Source organism: Coregonus lavaretus (assembly GCF_964263955.1).
Source record: "Coregonus lavaretus genome assembly, chromosome: 2".
NCBI lineage: Eukaryota > Metazoa > Chordata > Actinopteri > Salmoniformes > Salmonidae > Coregonus > Coregonus lavaretus.
The window spans coordinates 21871145-21883497 of NC_139989.1; the positions used below are offsets into that span (position 1 = coordinate 21871145).

General features: G+C 43.8%; 1 protein-coding gene across 1 annotated transcript; it reads right to left on the reverse strand.

Annotated features, from left to right (window-relative positions):
- Positions 1–2134: 2134 nt before the first annotated feature.
- Positions 2135–8009, reverse strand: LOC311137632 (leucine-rich repeat-containing protein 14-like). Its single transcript, XM_084172144.1, has 3 exons — positions 7319–8009; positions 3652–4524; positions 2135–3508 (listed from the first exon to the last, which is right to left on the reverse strand). The coding sequence occupies exons 1-3, from the start codon at positions 7594–7596 to the stop codon at positions 2935–2937; spliced, it is 1725 nt and encodes a 574-aa protein (XP_084028270.1). The 5' UTR covers positions 7597–8009; the 3' UTR covers positions 2135–2934.
- Positions 8010–12353: the final 4344 nt, after the last annotated feature.

Here is a 12353-nt window from a genome sequence, read left to right on the forward strand (position 1 = left end):
TACATGGTAGGGAGGGATGTATTTCTGTTTGTCGAGATTGACATAGTCTATTTATTGTGGTGAAAATGCAAACCATGCTATTGAAGTGCCCGAAGTCAGTATGCTTTGTTTATTGGTTGTGTGGTGCATTGGCACAGAAACCTGTTGGTGGAAAATTCGTTGCATATATTTTATATAATTATAAATACGGCATCAAAATGTTGAACATCTGATTTCCCCCTAGCTAAGCATTGTCTGCAGCTCGCTCTGATCGTAGTGTAACGAAACAGGCAAGGAGAGTGAGTGAGCTCGTATGTGGTGGTTGGCGAACCCCTTAACCTTCTAGTCCGTAGCCCTGCGTGGGATCGACTGTGCCACAAAAGCATGCTGAAGTGGCAAAGTCAATATCCACGTTTATAAACACAGGGTCGCTACAGTTATTGTTATTTTTGGTCATAAACATTATTTTGAGTTAATTCTATGAGGGAGGATGGTATTCAATTTATTTTACAGTACAAGGGGAGGGTCATGTGAAAATATTTGTAATGTTGGGGAGGGGGGTGAATTTTTTCTATCTATCCCTAAGGAAACTTCTGCAGCAAAGAAGATAATGCCATAGAAAATATATACATCTAATTTTCATAAGAAATACCCGCCTCGTCTGAATTTTCAGTTGAAGTCGGAAGTTTACATACACCTTCGCCAAATACATTTAAACTCAGTTTTTCACAATTCCTGACATTTAATCCTAGTAAACATTTCCTCTTTTAGGTTAATTAGGATCACCACTTTATTTTAAGAAAGACATTTTGCCACAACTTTGTAAGTATGCTTGGGGTCATTGTCCATTTGAAAGACCATTTGCTACGAAGCTTTAACTTCCTGACTGATGTCTTGAGATGTTGCTTCAATATATCCACATAATTTTCCTTCCTCATGATGCCATCTATTTTGTGAAGTGCACCAGTCCCTCCTGCAGCAAAGCACCCCCACAGCATGATGCTGCCACCCCCGTGCTTCACGGTTGGGATGGTGTTCTTCGGCTTGCAAGGCACCCCATTTTTCCTCCAAAAATAACTATGGTCATTATGGCCAAACAGTTATATTTTTGTTTTATCAGACCAGAGGACATTTCTCCAAAAAGTAAGATCTTTGTCCCCATGTGCAGTTGTAAACCGTAGTCTGTCTTTTTTATGGCGGTTTTGGAGCAGTGGCTTCTTCCTTGCTGAGCGGCCTTTCAGGTTATGTCTATATAGGACTCGTTTTACTGTGGATATAGATACTTTTGTACCTGTTTCCTCCAGCATCTTCACAAGGTCCTTTGCTGTTGTTCTGGGATTGATTTTCACTTTTCACAGCAAAGTACGTTAATCTCTAAGAGACAGAACGCGTCTCCTTCCTGAGCGGTATGACGGCTGCGTGGTCCCATGGTGTTTATACTTGCGTACTATTGTTTGTACAGATGAATGTGGTACCTTCAGGCGTTTGGAAATTGCTCCCAAGGATGAACCAGACTTGTGGAGGTCTTGGCTGATTTTCCCATGATGTCAAGCAAAGAGGCACTGAGTTTGAAGGTAGGCCTTGAAATACATCCACAGGTACACCTCCAATTGACTCAAATGATGTCAATTAGCCTATCAGAAGCTTCTAAAGCCATGACATCATTTTCTGGAATTTTCCAAGCTGTTTAAAGGCACAGTCAACTTAGTGTGTGTAAACCTTTGACCTACTGGAATTGTGATACAGTGAATTATAAGTGAAATAATCTGTCTGTAAACAATTGTTGGAAAAATTACTTGTGTCATGCACAAAGTAGATGTCCTAACCGACTTGCCAAAACTATAGTTTGTTAACAAGAAATTTGTGGAGTGGTTGAAAAACGAGTTTTAATGACTCCAACCTAAGTGTATGTAAACTTCCGACTTCAACTGTATATAAAGCTCTAAACGCACTTATAAAGCTGACAGCTTCCACACAGGTAGCTTAGTGGTTAAGAGCGTTGTGCCAGTAACCGAAAGGTCGCTGGTTCTAATCCCCGAGCCGACTAGGTGACAAATCTGTCGATGTGCCCTTGAGCAAGGCACTTAACCCTAATTGTTCATGTAAGTCGCTCTGGATAAGAGCGTCTGCTAAATGACAAAAAAAAAAGAAGATGTATGCTCTCATAATCAGATTGCTGTATTTCCAATAAGCTGTTAACATATCACACAATTAAATGTTTTCCAAAAACAAGCAACTAGATAGGGATAATCGGGGTCTGTGTGACCACCATTTAGACTACCATTTCTGGAAAACAGCCATGCACGGGCACTGGTGGCAGACAGGAATACACATGACGGTAGGGTAAAAGCTGTAATCTTAGCTCAGTGGGAGTGGGACTGGGGTGATGATCTCTCTCTATCCGAACTGTTACCCCTTCTTATACTTAAGAGAATATCCAATAACTTACTCCCTGGCATTTGGCACAAATGAATGTACAGTGTATCCAACAACAGTATAAGTAAATAAGTACATAGTATTTGAGTTGGCTTGTTAGTAAGTACCTGTTGAAGTATGTTTTTCTGTAAGATCCTAATGCTCCTCTGAAACGGTTGAATAATCAGTTTGTAACACAAATGTAGATGACTGAATAGTATAACCAGAATTATTGTACCTGTGGTAGCTGGTGGCACTTTAAATCAGAGGCCGGGCTCATAGAAATTAATGGAACAGAATCAATGGAACGGTTTCAAACACATCAAACAGATGCTGTTCCATTTATTCCATTCCAGCCATTACTATGAGCTGTCCTCCCCTCACCAGCCTCTGTTCTACATTTTAAAACGCATTGCCAACAATACTGAGGTATAAAAACATTGACAATTTCGGATGAATTATTATGAATGATTGACAGTAGGCAGGCACGTGTACAGTCGTGTGGTTTTAAAATAGGAGGGGGTCATTCTTCCAATGACCTCACTGCTCCACCAAGTCTTTGTTGTAGTTGAGCAGGTCGCAGGTCAGGAACAGGTCAGAGCGACCACTCTCCATCACCACCCTGTCCAGTTGGAGACTAGTGGCCTCGTGGACCTCCACCAGCTCATCCAAGGGCCAGTCCAGCAGCTGGGCACTGGAGGGCATGGGGGGCAGCCCAGGCTGGTAGTCCTCCAGGGGATTGGGGTACAGCAGCTGTCGGAGGGAGGGCATCCTGACCGCTGTCCTCACCAGGTCCAGGAGCCCAGCCAGGGAGAGCGGGTTCAAGGCGAGGCCCAGGCTCTTCAGGCCCCGGCAGCAGCTGAGCGACGGGAGCATCGCCGCCAACAGGCTGTCGGTGAGGCCACAGCCGCTCAGGGAGAGTTGCATGAGGCAGCTGGACGCCTGGGAGAGGAGGCGACGCACCGAGGGCAAGGCCGACTCATCCAGCCTGTTCTCACTCAGGTCCAGTTGCTGCAGCGAGGAGGCGTGCGGGCTGCAGGATAGATAGGAGAGGTCGGCATGGGTCAGGCTCAGGTAGGGAAGCTCCAGCACCTCCAGCGGCTGGGAGAAAGAGCTGGGGAACAAGTAGGAGGATGGGGAACAAGTGGGAGAGGGAACAAATACATGAGACACAGTTCAAGCTGTTCATGAGAATATGCAAACACAACCTCCATCTTTACAGACCACATGCTGGAGACAGTGGAGAGCTTGTCCTACCTGAGCAGCATGCAGAGGTGTCCAGGCAGCCGGAGGGCAGTGAGGCTGAGGCGGCGCAGCTGACTGAGCTTCCCCAGCCCCTGGGACAAGTCCTTCATTGCCCCCTCCTGGCCGGCCATGTCTCTGCGGATGTCCAGGTTGCAATAGTGCAGGCGCAGGGAGCTCAGCATGGGGAACATGGAGAGCTGAGGGAGGAGGAGAGCCAGGCCGGCCACCCCCAGGCAGCTGTAGCGGATGTCCACCCCCAGGAGGACATGACGGGGTAGGAGGTCCAGCAGAGATCCGATGCTGGAGACGGAGAGCTCCTCCACACGGACATACCTGCACAGTAACTTGAGGGGGTCTGCCGTGCCAAGGGCTGCGCGCACACGCTCCCAGGAACGGGCGTTGACAAAGAGGTCAGCCCTCACACACACCACCACCTCGCTATCTGCCTCAGAGTCTGCCTCCCCCTCCCCCACTTTGCCACCTGCCAGACCTGCCACTGCTGCACTCACCTTTCTCCTCTCCATTTCCATCCTCCTCCTCACCCCCTTCACCTGCTTGTCCTCCCTCAGACACCCCGACGTCTCCTTTTTCTCTCTTCTCACAGACTCCACCAGCAGCCCGCCTCCCTCTCCTTCTTCTTCCTCCTCAAAGTCTCGCTTTTCTCCTCCTCCTCTTTCCCGTTTGACCACGTCTCTCTCCCTTTCCATGGCCAGCACTCTCTTCCTTTCCCGTTCCCCCTCTCTCCTGAGGGCCCTCTGAGCTCCGGCCCTGGCCTGTACAACCATGGTGCAGAGGGCCACAGTCAGAGACCAACCACCCATGGGGTCTCCCACTCCTCCTTCCTCACACTGCAGCCCACATAGGTCCAGCACCTGGAGAGCACACCTTTGGAATAGAGAAGAGGAATAGAGAAGTGATTACATGGACAAAGATTGTCTGGTGCCCATGGATGTCTACCATCTTAGAAGTGAGCTATCTCTATGACATTGGGAGATTGTAGGCTGCAGTGGCGGCTCCTGAAAAAAATCTCAGGAGGGGCAATTTTTCTGATGATTTAGGTGACCTACACACATTTTAAAAAAGATATGTCCAGCAACAACATGAAGACAGGGGCAGCATATAAGTCAATACCAGAAGCATTTATTGACTGATCTCAAAAGTGTTGGCTTACCAGGGTTGGTGGAGCCCTCAGTTTCATCTTTGCCTCGCAAAGCTAACTCAAACACTCCGCAAAACTTCACACACTGGATTAGCCGGCTGAGGATGTGGCGGTTCTTGCTAATGTCGTAGTAAATATATTTGTTATAGTGAATATGGAATATGATATGTTGAGTAAAATGTTGTGCTAAGATCTATTTAGGTCAGGAGCTGGTTATAAGTTCTGTTCCTATCCAATAACAATGGACAAAAGGGTCCTATCTTGTCAGCCTTGTCAGCAGGTGGCCAAGGACAACACCCACGCCATAGGCCTCTCAGTTCTTCCAACTCACGAGTTCTTGCTCTGAGGACACACACACACACACAAACACACACACACACACATCATCACTGTTAAACACACACACACACACACACACACACACACATCATCACTGTTAAACACACACACACACACACACACACAAAAATCCCCTCTCTTAGGCTGAACATTTGAAGACAGAGAACCCGACTCAGAGCCAATGCAACAGTGACAGTAGCCTGGAGGGGACCTCGCCCAACTCATCAGGACCAATCAGAAGATCAGAACTACTAGATTCAACCTACTTCATTTATTGCATAAATTTCTGCACACAATGTTTCGGGGCTCTCTTCAGATAATAATAATAATAATAATAATAATATGCCATTTAGCAGACGCTTTTATCCAAAGCGACTTACAGTCATGCGTGCATACATTTTTGTGTATGGGTGGTCCCGGGGATCGAACCCACTACCTTGGCGTTACAAGCACCATGCTCTACCAGCTGAGCTACAGAAAGTGGATACTCATGGATGCGCATCGCAATTGTAAAATGTCAACACAATTGGAGACACCACGTCATTTTTGGAGACATGTTATTGACAGTAAACTATTGTAGATGCGACTGCTAACTAAATAAAACATTTTAGCTGGCTAGCTAATCATCTTAGCTAAATGTGGGGCAAACAATTCAGTTATTTACCGTTAATTTGAGGGATTGGGGTGAAAGAAATCGAGTTAATAATAATAATAATAATAATAGTTACATAGTGATACTTTACGATATACTGTATTGACAATATCGCAATATTTTAGCGCTAGTTGGCTGTACCTGCACCAAAACACCATTATTGTTCCTTCATAGCTTGTTCTCAATCTTTTCACATTGGGAGCCAATTTGTTTTCAGCACTTTTATTTCCATGACTGATCAAAACTCGTTCTCATGGCTTTCTGATCCCTCTGCAACAGACATATGGTGCGCAATAAAATCACAGTATCGAATCGCAATACGTATAGAATCATGAGACTCGCAATGCTGATGCATATATCTTATCGTGAGGTTCCTGGCAATTCCCAGCCCAAGTTCATTTGCCACAACAAATCTCTTCGCTAGCAAACGCGATGTCTTCTCCAAAACGGCAATGTGTCTCCAGCAATGTTTACTTTTTTGACGTTCTATGGCATCTCCACTTTCCAAGCATATATGACCACATGTAATATTTTGGTAAGTGATGCAAATAGTGAACTATGTAGGGCCAGGATGTAAAATATATGTAGCTGCAGCAATTTCTCTTATCTGATATGGTAAGTAATGGGGCTTAATTTATAGCTCCCTAAGAGTTTGACGAACGGGTCCGTGCACGCGATTCCAGATATCTTTACCTCTGAATAAACTGCCTTTATTATACCATATCCACCCTGTCCAAAGTCTCTACTTGGTCTCAGTTCTCCAGTAAACTTGTGATTATCAACACTAACCTCATCGTTGTGGCGGCGGACAGCTAGCCTGTATCCCTCATCCAGTTGAGTGAGTGGCAATGTCTTTTTTCGTTCGTACCAATTTTTGGAAAATCCTCGGGTGTAGGACTTTCCGCCTTTAGTAGAAACCTGTTGAATTATTAAATTTGGTCTGGGAGGTCCTAATTGTTTCGTTGCCAATTTATCTTGATTTGTTCGCAGACAAAAAGGAACTTCTTTCAAAGACACAATCCGCTCTTTTCTCAGTTACGTTCATGGTTACGTAACGTATGACGAAAGCGCGTAAGTGCAAGCCCACAGACACCCATTGAGATTGTATTGAAGGCTCTGAAATTTGAAAAAAATAGATTTTACATGGGAGTCTATGACAGACTTCTGGGCGATTTTCAACCTGACTGAAATCGCCCCAAAAGGGGGGGGAGCCATTTGAAGCACGACTTTAGCCTGATTCGACATTTAGTGGCAGTGTGGCACTGTGGCAGATCAGACGTATAGATTACAACACTGATAACTACTGTTGCCGTGATATAATTGATTAGAAAAAAAATCCCTTCCTTTTCCCGTTTGGCAGTGCGTCGCCCATATCGCCCTATTGAACAGGCCGCCCCTGGTAGGCTGTGAAGTTGTCGATTGATCTTACTATTAAACAGTATTTTGTTTCCATTATTCAAAGACTCATTAACATTGCTGGATAATGTTGTTTCAGAGAAGTAAACTAACAAAGATTCATTATGTGTTACCTTTTGTCCGACAATCCTCTGACCACCGCGAGCAAGAGAGCCTGGACACAGAGTCGATTTGGGGGACTCTGCCCCTGCCTCTTCCGGCCGCCAACACGCAGAGTCCGCTCGGGCCATCGCTGAACCAATTCTCCGACAGCCAGCGGGCGGCAGTTTGTGAAGGCAGCCTCCAGAAGCGGTCTGTACAGTTCCCTGGGTACACAACCAAGCCAACCCGGAGAGGAACTGTGATCACTCACAACCTCTTTGGCACAAAGATTCACCAAGGGAAGCACCATCACTCTTGTTTTGAGCTGTTGAAAGATTATCCCCAAATTGTTGAAGTAAATAACCAAAGAATAACGATCGTTAGCTACTTTCCGGAGAGAATTAAACGCAATATGTATATTTTGCAACTTTGCTGACTATTTAGCTGGTTAGTTAACTATCTTCTATGCCTGTGAACATTTGCTGGTAGCACTAACGTTAGCTACAGTACTGTAGCTATTAAGTAAAGGTCGCGAGTAGATCGTTTGATAGCATAAAATACTAAAAATAGACTTTATATGTAAAACCGATATCTAGATAATAAACATCCAGAAAGTAGTAAACGATTGCTGGAAATGTCTCGGGTCAAAAAGATAGTGTTGCACATCATGTTAGCATGACATGACCACAGGACCGATGGATTACCTCCTCCGAATCGTATTATGTTATTTACGGTTACTTATTGATGACGTTCTATATGATGACGTTGTCGATACGCGCCCCATTTAGATTTAAACGCATTATTTTACTTACTAATCTTTGTCATCAAAGATGGCAAACGGCTTGCTTTATAAAATAATAGTTGTTTAATTCTATAGGGTCAAAAATGTGTAGTCTAATTATTATAGGATCTTTATATTTGTGCATATAGCGTTGATAACTGAGGAAATAGCATATGCACGAATGTAGGATGGCTATGCCCTATTCAAAACAACTGGGAACTCGGAAATCCTCGACTTCCGACTTCAGTGCATTCAAGACAAATAGAAGTTTCAAATCTGCAATATTTTTTTGTAAGGGTTGTATGTGTATTAAAGTAGTAAAACGTGAAGTATTTGGTGCTATATGCATTGCACACAATGAATACATCAAGTTTGTGACTCTACAAATTTGTTGGATGCATTTGCTGTTTGTTTTGGTTGTGTTTCAGATTATTTTGTGCCCAATAGAAATGAATGGTAAATAATGTATTGTGTCATTCTGGAGCCACTTTTATTGTAAATAAGAATATAATATGTTTCTAAACACTTCTACATTAATGTGGATGCTACCATGATTACGGATAATCCTGAATGAATTGTGAATAATGTTGAGTGAGAAAGTTACAGACACACAAATATCATACCCAAAAGACATGCTAACCTCTCACCATTACAATAACAGGGGAGGTTGGCATTTTTGGAGGGGTATGATATTTGTGTGTCTGTAACGTTCTCACTCAACATGATTCACAATTCATTCAGGATTATCCGTAATCTGAGCTTGTTTTTACCTAAATTCCCAATTGTCTTGAACACACTGAAGTGGGGGGAAGTTAGAGATTTTGAGTTCCCACTAGTTTAATTGGGCCTATTAGATCTGACTTTGATGGTTGCACACTTGCAAAATAGCCTATAGGCCTACAACAAGTTAGGATAGGCTACCATTTGTCCCATCTCTCATTTAATTGGACCCACTTCCATAGCCACGGGAAGGAGGGGTGCTGAGAGTGCTGCAGCACCCTCTGAAAAATCAGAAGAAAAAAATAAAATATGAATACATTTATTTTAATTACTTAGAAGAAGAAGAAAAAATCACAAAAGTAGTGCACAGGGCCTTTACTAGTCCTGTATTATCTCTCATTTAATTGGGCCTATTAGATAGGCTATTATAATTTCAAGTTTTTGTTCTATGTATCTGAAAGAGAGTGCGGTTTATAACATACAGTAGAATTCAACAGGTGAACAGACAGTTGATATTTTGCATTGAAGTGTGTAGGCTACCACTAAGAAGGCCTACTGTAGTTATCATTTTTTTTCAGAGTAGACAATGTTTCAGAATTCGTGGGCAGTGCAGCATATTTAGGTTTGGAAGAAAGTAAATGCAAAACATTACTGAATTCAAACTATCTGTTTACAGGTCCACAACAAGTTCTGAGAACAATAGCATGTCTACAACTTCATCAGCTGCAAGCTGTCAAACTACTGTAAATAAAGCTACGGCTACACACTTTATCAGTGCACAAAATCACTTGCTAGCTAGATAAATGATCATACTTATTTGTCATTTAAGCTAGAAAGTAGTAGCTAGCAGGCACATTGAGCAGCCAAGCTACAATCAGCATATTAAGTCATTGGCGAGTGGCGATTTGTGTACTGTGCTTCTGCATGCCCCATTCAAATGGCATTACAGAACTAAGAACCGATATAGCCCCTGGTTCTCCTCAGACTTGACTGCCCTTGACCAGCACAAAAACATCCTGTGGCGTACAGCATTAGCATCAAATAGCCCCCGCGATATGCAACTTTTCAGGGAAGTTAGGAACCAATATACACAAGCAGTCAGGAAAGCAAAGGCTAACTTTTTCAAACAGAAATTTGCATCCTGTAGCACTAACTCCAAAAAGTTTTGGGACACTGTAAAGTCCATGGAGAATAAGAGCACTTCCTCCCAGCTGCCCACTGCACTGAGGCTAGGAAACACTATCACCACCGATAAATCTACAATAATCGAGAATTTCAACAAGCATTTTGCTACAGCTGGCCATGCTTTCCATCTGGCTACCACTAACCCGGCCACCAACTCTGCACCCTCTGCTGCAACTTGCCCATGCCCCCCCCGCTTCTCCTTCACACAAATTCAGACAGCTGATGTTTTGAAAGCGCTGCAAAATCTGGACCCCTACAAATCAGCTGGGCTAGACAATCTGGACCCTTTCTTTCTAAAACTAGCCGCTGAAATTGTCGCTAACCCTATTACTAGTCTGTTTAACCTCTCTTTCATAATGTCTGAGATCCCCAGAGATTGGAAAGCTGCCGCGGTCATCCCCCTCTTCAAAGGGGGTGACACTCTAGATCCAAACTGCTACAGACCTATATCCATCCTGCCCTGCCTTTCGAAAGTATTCGAAAGCCAAGTTAACAAACAGATCATCGACCATTTCGAATACCACCGTACCTTCTCCGCTATGCAATCCGGTTTCCGAGCTGGTCACGGGTGCACTTCAGCCACGCTCAAGGTCCTAAACGATATTATAACCGCGATTGATAATAGACAGTACTGTGCAGCTGTCTTCATCGACCTGGCCAAGGCTTTCGACTCTGTCAACCACCGCATTCTTATTGGCAGACTAAATAGCCTTGGTTTCTCAAATGACTGCCTCGCCTGGTTCACCAACTACTTCTCAGATAGAGTTCAGTGTGTCAAATCGGAGGGCCTGTTGTCTGGACCTATGGCAGTCTCTATGGGGGTGCCACAGGGTTCAATTCTTGGGCCGACACTTTTCTCCGTGTATATCAATGATGTCGCTCTTGCTGCTGGTGACTCTCTGATCCACCTCTACGCAGACGACACCATTTTGTATACATCTGGCCCTTCATTGGACACTGTGTTAACAAACCTCCAAACGAGCTTCAATGCCATACAACAATCCTTCAGTAGCCTCCAACTGCTCTTAAACACTAGTAAAACTAAATGCATGCTTTTCAATCGAACGCTGCTGGCACCCGCCCACCCGACTAGAATCACCACTCTCGACGGGTCTGACCTAGAGTATGTGGACAACTACAAATACCTAGGTGTCTGGTTAGACTGTAAACTCAACTTCCAGACTCACATAAAGAATCTCCAATCCAAAGTTAAATCTAGAATCGGCTTCCTATTTCGCAATAAAGCCTCCTTCACTCATGCTGCCAAACATGCCCTCGTAAAACTGACTATCCTACCGATCCTTGACTTCGGCGATGTAATTTACAAAATAGCCTCCAACACTCTACTCAGCAAATTGGATGTAGTCTATCACAGTGCCATCCGTTTTGTCTCCAAAGCCCCATACACTACCCACCACTGTGACCTGTACGCTCTTGTTGGCTGGTCCTCACTACATGTTCGTCGTCAAACCCACTGGCTCCAGGCCATCTATAAATCACTGCTAGGCAAATCCCCGCCTTATCTTAGCTCATTGGTCACCATAGCAGCACCCACCCGTAGTCTACGCTCCAGCAGGTATATCTCACTGGTCATTCCCAAAGCCAACACCTCCTTTGGCCGCCATTCCTTCCAGTTCTCTGCTGCCAATGACTGGAACGAATTGCAAAAATCTCTGAAGCTGGAGACTCTTATCTCCCTTAATAACTTTAAGCATCAGTTGTCAGAGCACCTTACCGATCACTGCACCTGTACACAGCCCATCCGAAATTAGCCCACCCAACTACCTCATCCCTATATTATTTATTTTGCTCTTTTGCACCCCAGTATCTCTATTTGCACATAATCTCTTGCACATCTAGCATTCCAGTGTTAATACTATTGTAATTATTCTGCACTATAGCCTATTTATTGCCTTACCTCCATAACTTGCTACATTTGCACACACTGTATATATATTTTCTGTTGTATTTTCTGACTTTATGTTTTTTTTACCCCATATGTAACTCTGTTGTTTTTATTGCACTACTTTGCTTTATCTTGGCCAGGTCGCAGTTGTAAATGAGAACTTGTTCTCAACTGGCTTACCTGGTTAAATAAAGGTGAAATAAAAATAAATAAATAAAACCGTCATTTTTATATTTATTTTTTACAACATTCTCACTATATCTATTACCAGAGTGTGTGTCTGTCTTATCTATTACCAGAGTGTGTGTCTGTCTGGTAGTGTTTCATAGCGAATCATGTTACAAAACAGGTCGCAAGGGACACAAGATGCTGACAAATAGGTTTTGGAATATTGAGAAGTTGCAGTTGGGATACAAGTCTCAATGCTCGTTTTGCCCCAAAAAGTGGCAGACTCCAATGATCACTATCAAACACG

Bases quoted from the DNA above. Each gene is read 5' to 3' on its own strand.
- LOC311137632 (XM_084172144.1), bottom strand. From the start codon at position 7,596: ATGGTGCTTCCCTTGGTGAATCTTTGTGCCAAAGAGGTTGTGAGTGAT. The intron at 4,525-7,318 runs GTAACACATAAT...TCTATTCCAAAG, and splicing joins AGAGGATTGTCGGACAAAAG to GTGTGCTCTCCAGGTGCTGG. The intron at 3,509-3,651 runs GTAGGACAAGCT...CTTGTTCCCCAG, and splicing joins CACCTCTGCATGCTGCTCAG to CTCTTTCTCCCAGCCGCTGG.